This window comes from Labrus bergylta, chromosome 12 (genome assembly GCF_963930695.1).
Source record: "Labrus bergylta chromosome 12, fLabBer1.1, whole genome shotgun sequence".
Taxonomy (NCBI): Eukaryota; Metazoa; Chordata; class Actinopteri; order Labriformes; family Labridae; genus Labrus; species Labrus bergylta.
In genome coordinates, this window is record NC_089206.1 from 23,136,247 (window position 1) to 23,160,128 (window position 23,882).

Below are 23,882 nucleotides of genomic sequence, written 5' to 3' on the forward strand. Positions count from 1 at the left end.
ACAATGTCAGAAAATCTTTATATCCATGTAGCTGCACATGAATTTTCAATTTTAAAAGACATACCTTTTCTGTATTTTTTATATAATAATGTTTCTGATTATAATACTTGCTTTTACTGCATTTATGACTTAAAGCACTCCTAAACATAATATTTGTTTTTGTAATAATTTACTGCTAATGTGCAGTAATATTTTATCATATTACAAACATTATGCAGAAATAATAAAAAAAAAAGCTTTTACCAAACAAAATCAACCAGTGGTTACTGCTAAATACATGATTATAATTATAGACCCTCTATGGACTAATCAGAGGTGCTGCTTGTCAACAGGCAAGGCAGAGAACAGCTTCAGGCCCAGACCATAAGGGGTCCCCAAAGCAGTGGCCGGAAATGAAACCTCCCTAGGGGGTTCTCATCTGACAGAACTCACTCTTGTTGCCTTGCTGAACGCTGTTTGGAGGGTCAATTTTTGCCCCATCAGACACTAGACTGGACCACTTGGACTAATGTGATTTCTGACGTTCCATGCACTTTTGATTCGAGCTTTAAATATAGATTTGAGAGACACATTTGCATTTATTTTTGTAAATGTAACACCACTATATTATAATTTTTAACACTGCAGATAAGTAAATTCAGCATCATTTAGATTATGCATCATGTTTTCAATAACAACATGACTTGTTTCCTCACACATGTGCAGTAGAGTTCAGGACTCCTTCAACATTGTTTCCATGTCCTCAATAACAGCAGAATAAATCCTGTTAGCACGGCCGTCCTGAGGAAATGTTTGGAATAGTTTCGGGGGGTCAAATAACAACGTCAGATATTGTCGAGCTGATTGTATAAATAGCTCTTTAGGAACATTATATTTCTTTCTCTGAAAAGCTTCAAATCATTCCACAAGAGAGATTCAAACAGAGACTATTTTGCTCGTATTCTGGGATTAAAGATTAAAGATCCGCCTTAAATCTGAGCTGATTCAGGTCAATCATCTCTCACCTGTACTGTAAAAGAGTAAACAGAAAAATAAAGACATGTTGTGTCCTCTTTGGTGAGCTGACCAGGTTTTTAAAGCAGGACTGAAACAGAGAGCTGTAAAATGAGAGAGGCTGAGGGAGCGTTCACTTTGTGTGAAGCAGCACACTTCCAACATGTTATTTATGAAGGGTAAACAATGCCTTTCATTGTGCAGTCTTTTCCTCCTATGGAAAACCTTTCTATTCACCCTGGAAAACCAGATCTAGTCAAGGTCGCTCCCGGCTTGGAGTGGATATTTCTACCATATGGAACCAAAAGGGGGATTAGCTTTCTGAAGCACGATCCCCTGAAAACAAATAAAATAAGAACGTTTATTCTCCCTGCAAAAAGTTAACTTAACATAGTGATAACTCCCTTGCTTCATCAGTTATATAAAGCTAATTTCACACCCTTATTGAAAAATAGCCCTTGACTTTCAGAACTATTGTTTTCCTGCACTGACTTGACTCCCATTGGGTGCTCACTGCAGCCAATCCGCGCATTGCCCCAGTATAACTTTGTACAGCAGTATTTGTTTCAACAGTGTGAACTTTTTGTGTCAATTAAAATAAAAAAATGGCCTAAACACTGTGGCTCCATCTGCTGTCAAAGTGACCAAAACCAGCGCTGTTGTTGCACCAAGGTGAGTAATGTGCCTCTGGGGGGCCCTGACGCCCTTCAGGATCTCTTTGGGGCCCCCCCAGAAAGTGAGGGTTTCCTTTTTTATTTGCCACGCCTTTAACTGCAAGACTTCAACTTCCCTTAATTACGCCATTTCTTTTTCTTTTTGCATATGACTATCCCCAAAATGTGTGCTGGTGAGTTAGAGTGAATTTCCATCACATAGGTCTACATGACTCATTGCAATGATCTGGTTTGTAATATGCACGTATCATTTGACCTTTGTATTAATTCCTGACCTCTAACATAGGCTATACATAAAGTGATTTTTGTAGTAAGTTTTCCCTTTAAAACATCCTTTCAGTCCCCCCAAGATTCCGTTTTTCCTGTATTATAGAATTATCTCTGAATTTCTGTGTAAATTTCTGAATACAATGTCAGAAAATCTTTATATCCATGTAGCTGCACATGGAATTTTCAATTTTAAAAGACATACCTTTTCTGTATTTTATATAATAATGTTTCTGATTATAATACTTGCTTTTACTGCATTTATGACTTAAAGCACTCCTAAACATAATATTTGTTTTTGTAATAATTTACTGCTAATGTGCAGTAATATTTTATCATATTACAAACATTATGCAGAAATAATAAAAAAAAAAGCTTTTACCAAACAAAATCAACCAGTGGTTACTGCTAAATACATGATTATAATTATAGACCCTCTATGGACTAATCAGAGGTGCTGCTTGTCAACAGGCAAGGCAGAGAACAGCTTCAGGCCCAGACCATAAGGGGTAAACAAATAAAATAAGAACGTTTATTCTCCCTGCAAAAAGTTAACTTAACATAGTGATAACTCCCTTGCTTCATCAGTTATATAAAGCTAATTTCACACTTTTGGTGCCTTCACAGTTGGGCCTACATTGCTGACTGGATTAGAAATAACAGTGACTCTGTATGGCTTGATTTAGAATCTTTTCAGGTTAATCAGCACCTGAGGGGTCGCTTGTTTGCTTGTGAACTAAAGAAGGTGAAAACTCTATTGGTGACAATATAATGATACAAACAACTATTAAAGCCTGGAAGAAAATTAGAGGGACTAGAGGGACAAACTGTCCTCTTTCTCGCCTGTCTGGGGCAACATAGACTTCTCTCCTGGTACTACTGACAAGGGCTTTGAGATGTGGGACAGTAAAGGGATTGTTACCATAAGACATTTATATGAAAAGAAAACACTACTTTCATTTGGACCATTTATGTTTTTTAATTATATTTAAAGTACCTTCAGAAACGAAGCTTTTTAAATAGCAGGAAAGACGGAGGTATTTCTCATCAACCCTCTCCACTGGGAGAGATTAGTCTCTACTGGAAGGAAAAAGGGGCATACTGGGGCTTGGGTATGAAGCCCTTTCTAAATATGAAAAAGGCGAGCATTTATGGCCACTAATTGGAATGGGGACTTGAACAGATGCTGGTTACAAATATGGAAATTAGCAAACAATATTTCAGTTTGCAACAGGTTAAAAGAAAATCAATTTAGGTTGCTACACCGCCTGCAGATTACTCCCCACTTAGACATCGAATGGCTCATTATAAATCTGAACTGTGCATGAAATGTAATGTTGAGATCGGGACCTTTAGTCATTGTGTTTGAACCTATACATTTATAGATGACTACTGGAAAAACATGGCAGATAGACTAAACCTAATTCTTAACATTAAACTGAAAAAGGATCCTCTGTGTCTATTGTTTGGATGTTGTCAGATGCACAACTTAAAAATACACATTCCAAAAGACTTTTATGTGTCCACACTTTCTGTGCAAGAAAAAAATATATTGCTGAAATGAATAGATTGCAAACCTCCAACAATAGCTGGGTGGCACGAGGTTATTTTTGATATATTACCCATGGAATATCTGACTTACAAATCTAAGAGTATACTAGACTGACAAGCATTGTAATGAAGGGTCTGATAGATCATAGGAGTATGTGACTGATTCCCTATGGAGCTACACAGATCGTGATATATGTTGGTGTGTTGTGATGCTATGATGGATGCTGTCTTTGATTTATTTATCTATGTTATTTGTAATTTTCTATTTCTGAGGTGTAACATGGCCTCCCCCTGTTTTGTTTTTGTTTTTTGTTATATCTGTTGTTCTACTACAATTCAGTTTTCTCTGTATTGTTTTTGTTGCTGGTCTGTGTACGGTCTGCCAGAGATATGATCTCTCCCTTTATTTCTTCCACTTATCACACGGATCGCCTTTCTGAAACTGTTGAGTAATTTTTATCATATACTTTTATATCAGAAAATCAATAAAGATATTTGAAAACAAAACAATGAACTATTGTCAGTGACTCTGCCAGCAGCTGAAGTCCTCGAGAACGGGCAGCAAAAAACCCCCATAAAAAACACAAGTTAATTAATCTCTTCATTATCCATTACTTACAGGTTTTTAAGGCAACACATTTCTACATGAAATCAACCTATCTGAGTGGACAGCGTCAATAAATGACTGTGTTTCATTTTGCCGTTTTATTTTTAATATTGAGCACAGTTGATTACTCATCATGTGCTGACAGTTAGTTTCTGCAGAAATCACAGTGGACTTGCAGACTAAACATGTCATATAGCACTTCATTCATGCCCATAAAAAGACAGAATCCATTAGTGCTCTTACAAATGAATGACTGAAAGTCTTTTTTACACATAAGGAGGAATGTATTGAGGTAATATGGCCGAGGAAACGTGCCAACAGTTACTGTATAAAAAAGAAATGTGTGGAATGTAAATCTTCCTGCACCACCTTTGTATGCTCACATATTTTATACCGAGATCGCTATCATCATTTTTCAGTCTCATTTTTAGAAATGAGAGAATAATGACTCATTTATGTTGGTTGTATATTTATGAGTCTGTCCCTCGCTGCTGGTAGGAAACGATCGCTTTGGTTGCACAGTAGCAGGAGTTTGTTGGGCTTTATATGTCGGGACAGCTTGTGCCTGACCCAAAACCTCTCCGACCTCATGTGGTATGAGACCGAGTCCAAAACATGGAAGACAATACTTTGGGGGAGAGGACTACAAACTCACTCCAAAACTCACCAAAAGTCAGAAATGGTGGACCGCTGGGCACCGTCTGAAGCCTCTCTTGACTCTCATTTGTTGCGTTTCATAGACGTACATCTTACTGGAATTAAAATGCAGATTGCACAATTTTCTGACATTTCACATGCAAGTCTTTACTCCCTATTGTAAGAACCTCTTGTGCTGGAAAACCAGAGAGCCCGTGCAGGGAGGAAGCAGAGCATCCTGTCTGCGTATGCCTCTGTGTTCTTCTACAGAACAAAATGTTACCGCAGCAGCTTCATGACGCAAGGCCATCAGGTCGTCATTTCTTTTAGTCCCGAGTTTTCCCAGAATCAAGAGGCTGTTTGCTGTCAGCAGCCGCTCGCACCCTGTTACAGACCGTCTGCATCCTCAAAACTTCCCTCCATGTCAACTGAAGTGTTGTCAGTGTGATAAAAGTCCTAAATGTCCTGATCTTTTTAGTCATGGATTTATAAAAACATAAATATCTTCATACATTTATTACACAAAATAAATCCTAAAACTTTCTTAATTATTTTTTATAGCCAATTTAAAAAGTCCCAATAGCATTTCTATTTTTGGATATATGACAGAACTTGCTCATCTATTTGTCACACCTCTGATCTTTTCTTCTCTTGCATTTCTAAAATTAACTCTATCTGCATGTTTGTACTTTTTTTTAGGGCAGAAACTAGAATATATTTTCAGTTCCAGAGGCCCTTCTTGGTGTTTTTCCCCCTCTTTTAACCGTCCCCTTCTCTTTCCACGCAGCTCTATCGTTGTGTGTTTTATCCTTTTTCCGATCTCAGCGTCAGCCAGGTCAACAACTGATGTTTCAGACCAATATTGAAACCGAGAAGTGTGAGTCTGTCTGCTGCTGGTGGTGCTCCATCGTCCGCTTGCTCACTCGCTCGCTCGCTCACCCTCGGGTGCCTCTGTGAACGAGGGGGGAACCCAGCATCGTTCCCAGAAACCCTCAGTGTGTGGGTGTACAGAGCTGCAGTACTGTGTGATTTCATGCATTGAAATAAAGTGTGTGTACAAGCACATATATAAGTGTGTGTGTGGTTGGTCCATTCAATTACACAATCTACCATGCAGTCTGAATCACATCCGGTTTCATGCTGAAAATAACAAAACCACAGGGTGACAGAAAAGCAGCGCAGCAGGCAACCGCCCACAGGAAGAGAGGAACACACACACACACACACACACACACACACACACACACACACACACACACACACACACACACACACACACACACACACACACACACACACACACAACCCAGGCCTGGTCAGAAATTTTTTTTCACAAACAACATCTCTTCATCAAAATAAAGAACTCTCCTTGACAGAGCTGTGGACTGTTTTCTCGTCTCGTCCTCTGGTCACTCTGAAGAAGTCTCTACGTGGCGTTTGCATCAGCTCGAAGTACAGCAAAGAAATCAGATCTAAAATATATCAAGTATGCATTCACCTTTTATGAAAAAAAAATTCAATGGATCCAGAAGAGGACAGGTTTGTGCTCTGCAAAATTGAGATTGAATTGAAATGATGGAAGTGAGTGTTGTGTTTTGATTGGTTGTCATCCTGACTGAAACCACTTATTAGATGAACTCTTCTTTTGACTGCAGAAGCATGAACATCACGAGTTCAGCTTAAGAAAAGTCAACTCATTATTGTACTTTATATTCTGAAATCAATTAGACTGCTTTAAGTAGACGCCGACTCCGACATTGGTATATCTTCATTTACAAAGGTTTTTTAGGAATGACTACAGACTGACCTTTCCTTTCTTTTAATCTTGAAGGACAGAATACAAAACCTTCTTAAGTTTTAGCGCTGTAGTCAAGACCAGAGTGCTCCGAGACCGAGACAAGACCAAGATAGGGCAAGACCAAGACAAGACCAAGACCAAGGCAGGGCGGGACCAAGACAAGCCCAAGACCAAGGCAGGACGAGACCGAGACAAGACCAAGACTAGGACGATAAATATCACTGAAAAATCATCAACTTGTGTGCAACAGGCTTGTAGAGCGTAACACTGGGAAGGTTGTGCTGTAACCGGGGGTTAAAAAGTTATTTGTTCTTTTAAAAAGGGGCGTTTGCCTTCACAGTAATAACGTTGAAAAAGAGCCTGTCAGTGGTGGTCTTAAAAGTTCTTGATTTAAAATCCGGAATCCACCCAGTATGAGGCCGAGACAAGACGAGCAAAAATGCTTTTGATTCCGAGACAGAGACCTTCAAAAAGTGGTCTTGAAACCGGTCTTGAGACCAAGATGGATTTAGAGTACTACAACACTAGTTTGTTGTTTTTGGTGCAATTTGTTGCTCCCAAAGTTAGAAAGGAGTTATGAAAGGAAGCATTTAGGTTTTCTGCACCTCTTGCTTGGAACAATCCACAGCTTGATTTTAAACTGCAAAACAAAGTTCCCCTAAATGTAATTTTTTTTTGTGAGAAGTCTTGAATCCAAACTTTCTGTATACAACTGTTTTACCTGAAGACTTCCTTATTATGTAAGGTGGAAATGTGTATCGTCTGAGTTTGAGTGTTTTTTGTTGTTGAAACTGTGTTTCTTCTCTTCTTGGACAGGTCTCCCTTTAAAAGAGATCTCTGAGACTCACCTGGACACATAAAGGTTTAAAAAGAAGACGTTTGGGATAGAAGGAGGAATATTTTGTTTAAGATCAAGCTTCGACACAGCAGTTATTATTCAATGGATTTAAATATAACAAAATGTTTAAACACCAAGATTATACTTTTCACGACTCAGCCGTCAACTCAGGAGGGTTTGGCATATTCTGTAAAAATGAAAGAATTATTGCTGTTTGCTTCAAATACACAGACACAAAGGAAATCCCTGCTCATTCACTGTTGTCAAACAGAAGGTTCAGCACATTTTTTCGTGCAAAAGTCTCATAATCAAAATCAGTTACCAGACTAAGCAGAGTGTCAATTACCCTGAAATGAAACAGCGATAAACAATGAGCGTAAAGCGTGTAGCTTTTTTGTTTGTACTTTATGGGGCAGGATGTGGTCAGCTGTGTGCTACATCTCTACATAGCTGCCTCCCACCTGCAGAGATCGGCTCCTGCCACAACACAACATTTAGTACATGAAGTGCTCGCTCGTAAAAAAAACAAAGATGTCTGAAAAACGACACTGAAATCCGCTCAAAATGCACACGTCTCCCAGAATGCATTAAGGGTTAGGGTTTCAGGTCAGTATTGAATGTTAAACATTTGGTAATAAAAGTAAGTCTGCATAAAAAAAGTTGCAAAAGCAGATGTGAATAAAAGATAGATTTGTTTATTATGTTTTACCTTTTTCATTATATATCTCCTTTTCAGAGTTGGTTTAAGGGGCGCTGTTGGCCAAGTGGTTACTTTACCCCCCATGTACAGAGGCTGTCCTCGAAGTGGGCAGCCCGGGTTCGGATCTGACCTGTGGCTCCTTTCCCGCATGTCGTTCCCCACTCTCTCTGTCCCCGGTTTCCGTCTCTATTCTCTGTCCTGTCTCTACAATAAAGACACAAAAGCACCTAAAAGAAAAAATCTGAAGTCAACACTAAACCCTACGTTTAAACTAGTTAGGTTCTTATTCAAGTTTAATTATTGTTTGGTTGCATCACAGAGACATAAGCTTCATCTTATGTCCGAACTAACAAAAATATTGTCACAGATATGAGAGATGACCTTTTCACCTCGTGCTGCCAATCAGTGGAAAGCGGGACAACAAGATAACAAATCAAATTCACCTCACAACTCTGAGGGATGTAATGTATCCAGAGAACAGACTATCGACGCTAAACAGCCGGTAAAAACCCTCTTCTTTATTCCACCATGACAACCACATTTTGTTTACAGACGACTTGACACCTACAGTATAAGGAGACTGTAGGTGTTAAGTTGTAACTTCTGCCTACGTTGGGACTACCTCAGCTGTTTATTCACTGAATAATATTCATATTTTATCTTTTACTTGAGCGCTTTCAAGTGTAGGTTTGGTTCAGCACCAAAACACGGCATAACTTCAACATCTTAAATGCACTGTACTTTTATTTAATAATACCTGGCCTTGACCGCGACACAGAAAAAGACACAAACTGTAGGCTTCAGAATCCTTTCCAAACCTTAACTCTCCTTTCTGTGTCCTTCAAAATGTCCCGACTTCAGCACACTACAAATCAAACTTAGCAGCTGGCTTTTCTTCCTCTTAACAATCTGTGTCTGTTGGTTCACTTCTCCTCAGAGTGTAACATAATGAAATCATCAAAAGTAGAATCAGAAGACAATTTGGGTCACTTATGTATGTAGAGGAAATTTACCGTCAAATTCAGCCCAAATGTGACTACTTGAGTTAATTTATGATGCACTAACAGTTTCCATTTGATTAAGAAAAACTGCCAAGCTTTATGAGTGTGTTGTTTGTTGAGCTCTGAGGGTTTCTGTGAACATGTGTGTGTGTGTGTGTGTGTGTGTGTGTGTGTGTGTGTGTGTGTGATACTTTATCTCCCATGTGCTGACAGTGTGTCGTTGTTAAAAAGCACACGCGCTTGTATAAACACAAACGAGCCTGTTTTACGTAACAGAGAAGGGTATGACCCTTATTTCCACTAATTATGAAACACAGTGGCCTCAGTAAGCTGTTGTAACTTAAGTTAGTAAGCACAAGCCACACAGACGCTATCTGGAAAATGGAATTAACTGGGGATGGAGGTTTCAGAGGGAAGAAATGAGGGAGTGAAAGATTGAGGGAAGGGATCAGGGAGATAAAATGAGGGAGGAGGAAGAGAAGAGAAAAAAAAGAGGAGAAAGAAAAGGAACAAGGAAGAGATAGGATGGGGGAAACAGAGAGAGAGAGAGAGAGAGAGAGAGAGCGAGAGAGAGAGAGAGAGAGAGGCACTGTAATAATGTTTGGCCTTGGTCTGCCAGCAGGGTCCTTCCCCTTAAGAAGCCAACAGGAATGTGAGGAATGCTGCATGAGAAGAAAAAAAAGAAGGAGCAGAGGAGAAGGGGAGAAACAGAGGAGGATGATGTGAAGAAAGGGAAATGTCAAGAAGAAAGAGGAGGAGGAGGGAGGAAAGAGGGGAATCCAGATGAAGATATAGAGAGAGAGACAGGAAGATGAATAAATATGAGGGGGAAGAGGAGGGGGATTAAGGAAAAGACTTATTATCTTTAGCGAGCTGAGTAAACACAAGAACAAAGACGATAAAAATAATACAGCGGGAAAATATTTGGCAGGAAAAACCTGAGCACTATTTGTGTGTTTTTTTATTTTTATGCATGCAGATGTTCATGTAAGCACACACACAACCATATGTTTGTGTGTATTTACATACTTGTCTGCATGTGTGTTTATGTGTAGAAGAGGAACAGGGTGTGGTCAGCTGCAGACTCAAGTTTTTTTCTAAATGCATCTGGGCTTTTTTCCCCTCTCTGCCAGTAATCTCAGCAGCAGACATTTGACACCTGTGATATCCTGCAGAAAATATTCTCTTTGCAATTTTTTTTTCTTCAGTAAAAGTCTGCTTCAGTCTTGTGGCAGTCAGAAGATTCTCATAAGACACAGACGGACAAGGACTTTGCACATAAGCCTCAAATACTCAAATCATGTGTGACCCTCCTGCTCCATGGAAGATGAAGTGAAGGTTATTTAAAGAACCAAATACACAAAATGCTGCTGAAGAAGAATACGTGGGAGCCTGTTTTCTGAACCTTTCCCATCTACCATCTCTCAGTCTGACTTTATCCAGAGTTTCTCCTGCCAGTTCCTCAGTGTTTTTTAAGCATGAAGTCTAAGAGAGAGAGAGCTGAAGTGAGAAACCCCAGGCAGGATAACATCAGAAGAATTCACCTGTGCATGTGATGCACAACCATAGACTGTACATAAGCAACAGGTACAATCTTGGTGCATGTAGTTAAACTGCTGCATTATGGTTTCAGTTCTCCGTTATGTTCTTTTCCGCTCTTTTGTTGATATTGTGCTATATCAAGGCAAATACTTAATTAATACTTAATACTTAATACGTTAATTATAACGTCATTTGGCAGACTCTGCTTCTTCGTCTACCACTTCTGCTTCATTCTTTTTTTACTCTGAAGTAAAGTATTTCTTTAAATATTTTTTATATCATTGTTGTCACATTTGTGTTGAGCTGTTCTTCAAAGTAATGTATTAAAACCTGATCTGTCAAAAAAGAATTGCGCACCACACCTACATGCCAACATATCAGCCATGTAGTCACAGTATGGAAAACCTGAATGAGGCACAGCTATACGTTCCCTGACTAAAATCACACCAGCTCGTTCTTATGTTTCCGTGGTATGTGTTCGTCTGTGTCTGCGTGTGAAAAATGACAGGCAGGTTTCAGAAAGACTCGGTGACATGAACGGTCCACAGCCAAACAATGGATCGCTGACAGACATTTTCCACAACAGAGCGATGGTGTCATGTATATTAGTCATCACCGACCAGTGCAGAGAGGTGAAGAAACAAATAACTGATATGACTTTTTCTTCCTGTGTGTGCATGCACTAGCTGCAATCTTTGGAGTAGTATAACAGATTCCAATCCATCCTAACCTGAATAACGTCTTGAGTTGGCTTTCCTCTGCAGACTTAGCCAAGTAAACAAAGCCGCCAAAACGGTTTGACTGACAGGACGTCTTAAAGTAGTAAAGTGCAGAAACACCACGGCAAAGGTGGAGATAAAGGCTTAAATTTAACGATGGTTGTTTGGACGTTTGATCCGATTAAATTGAAAGTGAACTGAGGTCAACCCCAGCGACAGCACAAGCCGAGTGTGTAATGAACGGCCGAGGATCCTTTACACCCCTGAAGGATGTTTGGAGTAAAGGCAAGTTGTTTCAAAAACACAGCAAGAAACCATAGAAACCGCAGGAAAATCCCAGGGATATCAACATCTCACACACACACACACACACACACACACACAAATGCACACACCAACCCTAACACACAAAATGTCAAATCAAATCAAAACTCGCCCTTTTAACACCCACCATTCTGAACAACAACAAGCCTGAGAAGCGTGAGTGTGTGTAGGAAACACCCAGACGGGCCAAAAATAGCTGCACACTCTCGCTCCCCATCTCTCGCTTTCAATGTACCTCACTCGCTCTCTTTCTCTTCTTCTCTCACTCCACGTCTAGGTCTCTCGCTTGTGTCATTATAAACCAACGAAGGGAATAAGTTAATGTTCCCGTGCGGAAAATATCACCCACTTAAAATGTGAGAAAATCAGACTGAGTGTATGATTGAGTGCATGGAGGGAGGCCCTGTCTGCTGCACAAGGGGAAACATAAAGCAGCTTGCTGGAGGGAAAGTTAAGTAGGTTGAAATCGTCTGTTTGTCTGACACACAAACGAGACAGGGGAAGTCAAATATCCCTCGAGAATAAGGCAGAAAATAGCAGTTTATTTTCTCTCGCAGGTTTTAGGCTAATCCTAATTGTGCTACATTTTTTGGAGGCTTTCACACCCACAGATATTTGACTTTCTCCAAACCGAAGTGGCAACTTTGTCAGTTTGTTTATTTTCAGGACGCCCAATTAGAAGTGAAGCTGGACTTGTAAACTAAAGAGAAAATGGACTCTGCAGTAACATGTATATATATAGCGGACCGTTTTAGTAACCTGTCATCCTGCAGGTTCAGGCTTTTTTTAAGACATTTGATTGCAGACTTGATAAATAAGGAAGGTTATATTGGAGTGGACGTGTTGCTATTGCAGTGACAGCCTGAGCTAAATAAAGCCAACAAGGTGTGAGCTAGCAGGGAAACTCGGATTGTATAACCTAAGCCCTGCTTCTACCAAGCGGTCCGCTTTGGTTGAGTTTGGTACGGTAAACCCTGATCTTGCTTGTGTTTCCACAATCAACAGTAGCATTATTTGGTAAGCGGAGTGTTAGCCAAATGGAGATAGCCGCGTCAGCTATGTAATAATCTGACATCACAGCAGCCCAAAACAGTGTAGCCCGCCATTAATGAAGTTATATGAAGAAGAAGAACGGGACACAGTAAACACAAGGACTCTTTAGGGTCTGATCAGTACCCTTGGCACCCCAACAGAAGGGTACCAAAGAATTAGGATGGTAAGGATCCCTTATCTTGGTACCACTCCCAACTTAGTGGAAACGCCAATAAATGAGTACCTTACCGAACCGAACCGAACTGAACTGAACTGAACTGAACTTCTTCGTGGAAACAGGGCTGTAGGTACAGTGCGCTGAGGGAGTTTTGGTTTGGTTTGAGAGATTGGTGCTAAAATGTGGCATCTACTGGAGCGAAAGTCACAAATTATACCTTTAATATTTCCTGATTCAAAAATGCTAAACAATGGAGATCAAAATGTCACAGAAAGTAGTTGAAGAGGGATTAGTTTTCCATCTACACTTCATCAACAAGCCCTGCTAGTATAGACAATGAGTCAACAAGTTTACAGAAGCAAATATTTGTCAAAGACACCTCCCTGTACCACATATCGTGTTACCTAACCTTTACTAGATGGTAAAAATAAAAACCCTTTTATCACTCAACTGAATATTTGATTTCATATGAGTGGTCCAGTAGCGGCTCACACATGCCAATCTAATCCAAGTCTATTTTTAATGCTTAACATGATCTTGTTTATTAGCATTTTTAAGCTAAACACTTATTGTGCTTTCACGTGTTTCAACCCCCCCAAAGAAAATCCTTAGACCTAAAAAACTCTGCTGTCAGAACCCAAAATCCTGTGCTCTGAGTTATTTCCTGTTATTAGATTGTTCTCTCGCTCGACAGACCGTTGCACACATTTCTTAGAAGAGCCTCACAATTCCTGCCATCAGGGTGTAAATATTTGGTGACACTTCAGCTTGAATAATATTGTTCTCACGGGGGTCAGATGGAGGGGAAAACACAAAGAAACGATGCTGTTGGACAGAGGAGAATCTTGTGGCCTTTAGATACCATGTCCAGTAAAGACCAACCTCTTTACCGTGCAGCAGAAAAAACTCATCTAATATTAAACTGATCCATTTTGCAATTTATGATGAAGCACTCTGTGGATCCCTGTGTATCTACTCGGGATGGGTAGGCTCAGCCAAACAGCAGCGTCGAGCCTGCAGGGGTTCAACTTGTGTATTAAACCTGAAAAAAATACAACAACATGCTGATGCAGTATCAACCTTTGATTCTCTCGCTGATGTGTAACAATCTGTTGGGTACCAGTTAAGCTCAGTTGTTGTGATGACACTTTCGCTGTGTGCAAAGAATTGCGGGTCAGAATAGCTTTAAATAATTTAAGGTCAGCGCACATCCACCATTATACAATTCATGTGTCAGGCGCTTTTACCCCAAGTAACAAACATCAGAGAGTAAGATCAACAACAGCAAGGATGTAGAAAGGAGGAAACAACTGACTGATTAATCAGGTGTTACACCCATTGTAGACAGTTATTCCTCACATAGTTATTTTCAGAGGATATACTTGATTTCTATTATATTTAAGTGTGAAAAGTTGCATATAAAGCCTTTAAGTGTCATTGTATTACACTAGAAGCTTTTTTTCTGGCAGTTTTCTTTCTTAGAATCAGGACGTTTTCTAAGAATTTTCCCTCAAAGTAAAGACTAGATCCTTGTAAAGATTAAAGTTATTCACAAAGCGTCTTAGCCCTTAAGAGAGCTTCTAAGGTGACAAATTGTTAGGAGTAGTGAGGAGGACTTTTAAGAGGCTTAAGAGTTTTTCAAGCTGAGGAGAAAACAGAGAAATGTTCTTCAAACACTGAATGATGAATAATCTTTTTGACTCATAGTTGGGCAGAACAGACTAAAACTTTCTGTGCAGACATTTAAATCCATCTCTGACTGTTAAAGTATGTCTTACAAATTATCACACAGATGCTAATTTCATAATTACACAGTGTCTGACTAGATTCTATGATTGACTTTTTTTCTCAATCTTTTTGGATTAACCAATCACAGCCTCTGGAAAAAATGTGTCATACCTAGCAATGACGCCTCCTCACTAAGATTAACGTTTCTGTCTTTTCCTCGCTCAGAGTTGCCCTGATATTGTTCCTAAATTACTCCTAGGCTAAGACTCCTTGCAAGGATTTTTTTAAGCTTAGTTAGGAGCTCTTTGTGAATACAGGCCTGGGTCTTTAGCTTTTCCTCAAAGGTGCTAAGGGACTCTGTAGTCCGAATGTTGTTTGGTAGAGACAACACCTCAAGCATAATCAGCTTTATGTGAAGATCTGAAGTTGGAAACTTGTAATTGAGGTGTTAAACTTATTTGGAAAATATTAAGTGAGGTTAGAAATGTAGTGAATGTAGAGCCTTTTTCTCATAGGACTTCTCTTTGCAGCCAGTAGAGTCGCCCCCTGCTGTTCATAAACAATAATGCAGGCTTAAGGCTTCACACTTTAAAGCCAGAAGCCTGGTCCACTTCATTAAATAAAGTCTGTGGGCTTATTCTATACAAAATAGAAGAGGGGTGTTTCATACTTTTCACACTGTCTGTGTGACTCTGATAAGATACAGTCAGATAAACTTTATTGTCCCTGCAGGGAAATTTATCTTGGCTGATGTCGCCAACGCAGCGAGTGGATGAAAAACAGCAACAAACAGCAGCGCAGGATGGAAACATCACACAGCTATCATCACACGCTGTAACACACTTCATACACCCTCGGTTTGTCAGGTCAGCGCACATCGGGCGATCATATCTGCTATCTGTCTCTGTCAGCGATGACTGATGAAAGTGGAGCGTCTCAGTCGGGAACGTGTGTTTTCTCTGCTGCTTTTCAGTGAAAGGTTACACCTCTGCTCTGCGCTCAGCCCCGCTGTGGGAATTTAAGAGACAGACTGAGAGCTAGGCAGAGAGACAGATGGGTTTTCCTCGCAGGATATCCTGTTCTAAGTAGAGCTGCCGGGCCCACTCTGACCTCCTCACCCCTCTTGATCCCTGACCCGCTCAGAGTTTAGGCTCACATCTCCATCGTTTCCTAATCGCCCCAAATCTCTTCATTTTCTTTCTCTTCAGCTCCGGCCTCTTCGCTTTCTCTCCCTGCTGACTCCTCTGTCACACTCACAGGTGTCACTTTAATTCTCCCTCCTTCCTTCTCCTCTTTGTTCCTTTGTCTGCTCCCACTCGATCTCCTGCCAGCCTTCTTCTGCCTCCTCAATACCAGCTCTTTTTTTGGGGCAATCAGGCATCACTAACAATCAGAGGCTTGACTTATCTTCACTTTTCTTTTGATCGAATGTACAAATGTCAAACATTTCATGGTTCCAGCTTCTCAAATTGGAAAATGAGACCTTTCTCTTTGTCTGCACTTTACCATTTCTCAAATATCTAAGTTTAAAAAAAACAACTTTGTTAGTTAGAAAAGACATACAGTTGACAGCCTTACCTATTTTGAATGGCATTTATCATGTTTTCCTGATGATGAAACCATAAACAATTAAAAAATAATGAAAGATTAATAGATCTGAAATGAATCACTTTCTTTAGATGTGCATCACTCGAGTCTAGTGTGTTAAAAAAAACTTTTGGTGGCTTTTTGTAAAGGACACTTTGAAGCAAAATCAAATATTTGTAACTAGATTGTAATCCAAATATTCCTTTAAACACACACCATGGTTAATCCCTGTAAAGTCAACTATTTGTGATGCTTTTTAACTTCTGTCACTTATGACTGGTTGCCTCAAATCATTATTAAAAATACATTTCATTGCAAAGATTTAACTTATGCACCGGGAGCAACACTACTCTGTAGTTGTTTCTGCAAGACCGAACAGTTTAACTGAGTAACCTCGATTCTCAGAGTGGGATAAATCACTTTATGGCTCTTTTTCTGTGTGTGCAAATAGTTAAAGTTAAAACTACAAAGATTAACATTTATCCATATCCAGATACAGATGATCATTTTATTAACTATTCATCAGGGAAATGTAGACTTCTACAACACACTCATCCACTCCCGAACCTTAAATGTAGTCCACAGTTTGTCATTGACTCAGGCCTGCACAGTTTGTTAAATGTGTGTTGTGAGCTGTCAAACATGAGCTCTCTCTATGAGCCTGAAATGATTTATGACCAACAGTTTCCTGAATGAACAGCAGCTTTCTCAGAATTTCTCCTGTGATTCACAATATTTCAGGATACTAAACTTTCAACAGCACGTGTTTAAAGAAATGACATACAAGGAAACCATCGGCAGAATTATAAGAATCTTAATGGAGCTACAAGGAGTAGTTAATCTAAGACCAAGCAAAAAGAAAGAAGAAAAAAGCGTTATCCGGTGTTGCTTTTTGCCCTCAGTCGCCCTATTCTTCTTTCTTCTTCTCTTAATGTCAGCCTCCCTCTCTGCCTCTATCTCTCTCTCTCTCTCTTTCTCTCACCCCCAGCCCTCCCACCCTGCAGTATAACTGGAATCCATTAGCTGATGAATGGATGTTTGTGTTTTTTTAAGCTCAACAGCGCCCCCCCTGGCCTCTGCGGCCAAAGAGGTTGAAAACAAAACATTAGCTGTGATTAGAGGAATAATTAGCCAATCATCCTCTGACCTGAGAGCCAACCCTGAGGTCAAAGAGGCACCGAGTGGACGATTTCCCAGGTGGTTTCCCATGAAAACCATCAGGCTGTGGAGATATAGTGGAGCTATTGTGTGCAGACAGGTGACACACAAACACACAAACACACACACACATACACACACAAACACACACCGAGCACATGCTTTGCTGAATCCATATCCACACTTTTGTGCATGTTTCTGGGAGTGCATGCTGCTGCTTGCTTGTGTGTTTGAGGATCCCAGCGGACTGGAGCTCAGGGTTTGCCCAGAGAGGGCTGTGCTGGAAATCAACACTTCCTGCTTCCTGTGGCGAAAGGAAGTGCTACCGTCGCTGTCCCCTTATCGCTGGATACACAGGCAGCGCAGAGGGAGGAAGGCAGGCAGGGAGGGAAGAGGAAGAGGAGAAGGAGACGGAGGGTGGTGGAGCGGGCCGGACAAAGGGAGAGGAGCGATGAGGAAGATATGGCTTGAGCACAAGCTATTTACATTTATTTTTAATGTTTATTTTTGGCTGGAAAAAAAAAGGGAAACGGTGGGAAGAATATATTTTAAATGCCTGATTGAAAACTAGATCTGCATTTGTTCTAATAATGATGTTTAAGTTTATCAATAGAGCACATGTATTGCTTCATCTTAACTCTTAATTCCTTGCAATTTTTGTAACAAGCTGCCCTCTTGCTGTAAACATTGGTCTCTTAAATTCAATAAAAAAATGTTTTTCTTGTAAGACACTATACTCATCAAGGGTTATTTGTCCTACAATCAAGCCTGTGCATGTCCATGCAAACCAAAAGACAAATCATCCAGAGCTTTATTATTATCTATGCGTGCAACCTGCATGTCAGTGGGATTGTTTGAGATCTAGCTTCCAGATAAATTACCTAACAATAAAGATTCCCCCTTGCATTATGCTCCTGCCAGTTAGACTTGAGAAAATAAATAGTAAACATAAAAATTCAGTAAGCAGTGGAAAGTCCCTTGTAGGTATTCATCTGTGTAACTGCATTTAGCATGTTGATACAAGCAAGGAAATATAGTGACACATTTCTCTGAGTGAAGAAAATCAGGAGACGATAAGGTAGAAAGCGTATGTCAACAAGTTTGCAGGCTGCAAACAAAATGTACGGATTTGCACCTTCTTGTGAAGGAGTGAGAGACAAAGAGAGACAACGAGAAAGACAGAGGGAGAGGTGGGGGAGAGAGATGTTTGGGATCAGGGTGGGGAAGCTTTCAGCACTTGGGATTGTCCCAGATGGACACAAGCCGCTCCCTCCCTTTATAAACAGCTCATGGCTTCTAACTCCCCTCTCTCCATCCATCTCTTTTTCTCCCCTTCAAAACTCAGCTCTCACTTTGCAGAGATTCTCTCTGCAGAGAATCTTACGGGGACTCTCGGGCAGAAAGTATGAACAAATTGAGACATTTTGTTTGTACCACTTTTCCTCTGACAATGTCATCTGTCCCCCCCCCTTAGACAACACCGCCACAACCCCCTCAATCCTTGCCATTTCCAAAGTCAACACACCACTAAATGCCGGACTGACTCACTTCCACTGTGGGTGGTTCTGTTTCCAATTTTCTCACCACCTCAGCCACCCCACCACCTCTGAGGGAAAAGAGAAACTTTTGTCCAAAATACAAAAAAAAAAGTGACAAAACCAGACATGCAAAGGAGAGAAGACAGTCTAACAAGTTATAAAAAAAAAAACTTCAGATGCAGAGATGAGAGAAAGCATGCTGCTGCCACTTCTTTTGTGCCTCTGAAATGATTATCGCTGTTTTGCTTCCTTTCTTAGTCCTTGGGAGAGCGTGGGAGCGCCCTCAGAGTGCTGCATAGAAACCACGGGGCTCATAACAACAGGAGGAAGCCGGTAACTTGAGTAACTCGGACCGGGCAGAGAAGGGGGGGATAAGGGGAAGAAAAAGAAGTGGAATGAGGAGCCGAGGGAAATGGAGAAAGACAGCAAGGGAGAGAGATTTGAGTTTCACATCTTTATACTCCTCCATATCTTTGAAATATGAAATCAAAGCTCACAAAGATAAAGAATTAATTTGCAAATGACCTGTTGCATTCAAGAAAGCATTTCCCTCATGCAAACACAAAACCCTCGTGTGGCTTTTTCACACACACACACTCACACACACACACACCCCTCTCCAACCTAAAATCACAAACTATAATAAAGAAGGTTGATTTAACAACAGGAGCGCAGTCTTACCAGCCTGTGGTGTGAACATTCAGCATGAGGAGTGTGTTAGAAAGTCCCGTCAGTCATGTTCGTGTACAGTTCAGTCCGGAGAGTGCTCAGGAAGAAACCCAAAGTACAAACACACACACACACATGTACACACACAAATTCACAGGCACAGTATCAGTTCCTTCTGTCCAAGTGTTGAGAAAGTGAGGGGCCGCAACAAAAGGCAACAGAGGGGAGGGAGAGATCGAGGCAGAGAGAGAGAGAGAGAGAGAGAGAGAGAGAGAGAGAGAGAGAGAGAGAGAGAGAGAGAGAGAGAGAGAGAGAGAGAGATTAGCCCCCTTGAACTAACTGCTGGACTCTCCCTCCCTCACACACACACACACACACACACACACACACACACACACACACACACACACACACAAACACACACAGTGGGTTTGCCGTATCACTGACTTCTTGTGTTTTCACTCAAGTGCCAAGAGGAGGAAGGGAGACTAGAGAGTTTGTGTGTGTATTCACGGTCATGGTTGTGAGTACTGTAGTGTGTCTGTGTGTGTGTGTGTGTGTGTGTGTGTGTGTGTGTGTGTGTGTGTGTGTGTGTGTGTGCGTGTGTGTGTGTGCGTGTGTGTGCGTGTGTGTGTGTGTGTGCGTGTGTGTGCGTGTGTGTATTTTAAGGTAGGAGGGACCGGCTGGCTCGAGTCCAGGCTCAGGCAGCCTGGTAGAAAAGGACAATAGCAGGAAACACTATATCAGGAGGAGGCAAAATACCAGCGCAAAAATAATTAACAGACAATGAAAAACAATGACATCCAGAGTGGAAAACACAGCCTGCAGCCTGCACAGAACAATGATAGTGGAAACAACAAGCAGAAAATGCTTCTTTTTTTTTTTTGTTGCCAGACGGAAAAAAATGAAACGAGGCTGTAGTTCATTTAGTGTTTTTAATCACTACAGTAGCTGAAGAAAAGTAAAAGTGTGTTCCTATAAACGTAACATTCAATCAATTTAAAGGGATGAGTCTCTCTTTAAGTCAGGTTATATAAGGTACCGACTAGCCACAGGACATGCCGGTCAGCTCAGACCCTTTGAAGAGAAACTGACCCGAGTAGCGGTGTTGTACCAAGAAACGCATGCCTGTGAGAATTGCATGAATCATGCAGGAATATGTCAAACATGGCAGAAGCATTTCTATGCTGCCATGCATCCACCCTTAAAGTTTCTGTACAGAGTGAAAAATTGTTTGCAGCTCATATTTGGCTAATGAAAATGTGTCTACCAAGTCTTTAGAACAATAAGGACACTTAACGTTTATGAAGTGTACACCTCAGATACTTTGTCATCTGCCCCCAGAAATAAGACTTCAGCTGTTTAAAGACTGTTCTTATAGGTGCATGCACATCTCGGCAGGCATGCATTTCTCTGCATAACACCAGTCCTGAAGCAGGGCTAAACATCGCTATAGACAGGGCCATTTGTACCACGTAATATAGAAATACAACCAAACTAAGAAACTCTGATCAAAAATGTATGTAGGTGTAAGTGTATGCAATATTTAAACATTTTTCAATGCTTTACTTTGCAGTCCGAAAGAATCTTTGTTTGGCAATGTGTTGGAGACATTACACATAGGCCTACATGTTCCTACACCTGCAGCGCAATGATCAGCTGATCAGCTGATCAGCTCTGCGGGCTTTGAAAATGGCTTCCCATGCAAGCAAACAAAAAAAAAAGACAATGACATACCATCTACTGAGGATACAAGAGGATACCTTTATGAACTGGTGTGCACAGAGAAATGCAACAGGCATGAAAAAGAGAGGGGGAAACTGGCCATGAACTCGTAGAGCTACTACTTGGACTCAGGCACTTTCCTGATCAGAGATACCAGAGGCTCACACTTGGTTCTGTTTCTGCCGTCTGAAGGTCGCTGTTTTACGGACCTTCCTCAAAATTTCATAAATGAAATCGGTAGACCAGAAGAGCTGAATGGAAACACTGATTGGTGCCCTGCAGATGAAGGAACATGTATGTGTTGAGCAAAACAAAGAGGCCTTCTGACAGAAAAGTAAAGAGCAGAAAATGTTCTAAATATAGCATACATCTACGCTGACTTTGGTTTAGGGTGAAGGTTTTGTGGCTTACATTTTTAAATTTTGTAATGAAATCAGCCCCGTCTGCAGGGCTGAACAGCCTAGCTTCAATGCTAGGCCCCCCTTGTGCGGTTTCTCAATAAAGGGGCCGAGCTGACCGGCATCTCCTGTTGCTAATTCACTAACAGTACCAAAGACAACCTCATACAGTCACTATTTAAAAAACACTGCCTCCAGTGTGAGTTGTATGAACTCATCAGATTTTACAGTGTAGAACACATAGACACACACATACACACGCACGCGCACACACACACATCATTAACGTCATCATTTTCTTATGAATTACTTTGTTACTCACTTGTGTGGATTTATAGGTATGTAGACACACATTCTCCATGCAATCCTATGACTCCCACACAGGTCTCACCACCATGCACACCCACACACACAGACACACACACACACACATTCCCCTGCTGTAATCATATCTAGTGATAAGAGCAGCTTCCCCCAGCGGTCGCTGGCTCTCAAACTGCAACCACACTGACTTACAATGGCTCTGTATGCTGAGCCTGCTCTGATTACACACACAAGGAGCTGCATTACACCCTGCTAATTCAATTTCCTCCCCCTCGGGTCAACCTTTGTGTGTGTGTGTGTGTGTGTGTGTGTGTGTGTGTGTGTGTGTGTGTGTGTGTGTGTGTGTGTGTGTGTGTGTGTGTGTACATGAGGAGGAACTGATTAAGCAGTTATTGAAGGGAACAAGCTGCTTGTCCAAATGTGGTGGTGATAATAATAAGGTGGAGGGTGGATTTGGTTGTTCATCAATACCAGAATTGTTTATCCACTTCTTAAGATTTCTGGCTGTAGTGAAAAACTCGTAAAAGGGCTGGAAACCAGCTATACCGGTACAGAATAGATTTCAGTTATAACGGCTGATAGCAGTTATTACACTGATTTAAAACTTGTTAGCTTCTTTTTCTATTTGAGCTAAAAAAAATCAATCTTTTTTCCTCCTCTGGAAAGAGTTAAACCTAAAATACAACTTTGATGTTTCTGACACCTGGTTATTAGTAAGAACAGAAGATGACAAACATAATTAAATAGAAATTCAATAAAACGGGCTATGCCATCAACAGGAGGTGAACCCTGCATGTTGAATCACTCAGTCGAAAAAATATATAACACTTTTTCTAACACTAATATGTGTCTCTAGTCTGTTTACAAACCCCCCAATGATAAGAAAAATCCATCCTCTCCATCTTTTGCCTACACAACTTTTCAGAAAATGTGTGCTCAAACAGGCCGTGAAGATTTTCCCTTCATGACATCACAAAGGGCAGTAACCCCTCCCCCAGGTGGGTGACACTCCCACAGCTAGGTGTTTGTTCTGCCCTCTGAGTCTGCCTTCTCACTGTAAACAATAGAACATGGAGCGAGAAAGCCAGAGCACACCCAAGCCCTTCCAGAGAGGGGGTGTGGTCAGACACAGCTCATTTACATATTTAAAGGTACAGACACAGAAACAGCCTGTTCTGAGCAGGGCTGAAATAGAGGGGTTTATAGTCATGATCAAATACAGGATCAGAGTGGATTTAGAACAAGAAATTTCACACACATGTTTTGGGGAGCTCTGAGACTTATTCAAACTTTTAGATATGTGACCTTTAAATTAAGGTCACAATATTCACTAATAACTAGTTGCTTATTAGCATCCTAATTAGCATACTGGCTGCTTATTAGCTTACAAGTGCAAAATTAATAAAAGGATATAAAAAAAAAAATCTGTCATTATTAAGCATGTATTAGTAGTACCTTATTCTACATGACCATAGTCTTTAGCTAATAGGCCATTAACTAAGAGTTTTCCCTTCTAATCACTGCGTATTAATAGGTAAGTTAGGAAGTTGTTGATATTAATATGCTTTTTCTTTTTTCTACCTTATAAGGTAGACCTAAGTTTCTGCAGAGTATTCAGCTGCAAATGTCCGGCATGTTCTGTAAGTATACAGTTCAGAACATGTTTCTCAAGAAGCGTTCATATGCCAGAGATACATTGTTGAGTTTAAAGTCTATAAATATTTCTCTAACAGCACTGTGACACGGTACAGATTTAGCTGCAAAGCACAGATATGATTCGTCTTTTTTTTCCAGCTCTAATAGAAAAAGACTGAGTGTGTTTTAGTTTCTTTGTTTAAGTCTATGACGGATCACTCTGTTAAGATGAACGAGCCTTCACTGCTGTATTTATGCAA

At 40.6% G+C, this 23,882-nt stretch overlaps 1 protein-coding gene across 2 annotated transcripts in view; it reads right to left on the reverse strand.

Moving 5' to 3' along the window:
- hdac7a (histone deacetylase 7a) overlaps positions 1 to 19,755 on the reverse strand; it is a 69,543-nt gene extending 49,788 nt beyond the window's left edge. The window contains exon 1 of one of the 2 annotated variants that reach the window (XM_020635981.3): positions 19,553 to 19,755. In XM_020635981.3, coding sequence (XP_020491637.2) covers positions 19,553 to 19,571 — 19 coding nt within the window. In that variant the 5' untranslated portion in view covers positions 19,572 to 19,755. The remainder of the gene's footprint in view (positions 1 to 19,552) is intronic. The other variant, XM_020635982.3, reaches the window with a different exon arrangement.
- Positions 19,756 to 23,882: the final 4,127 nt, after the last annotated feature.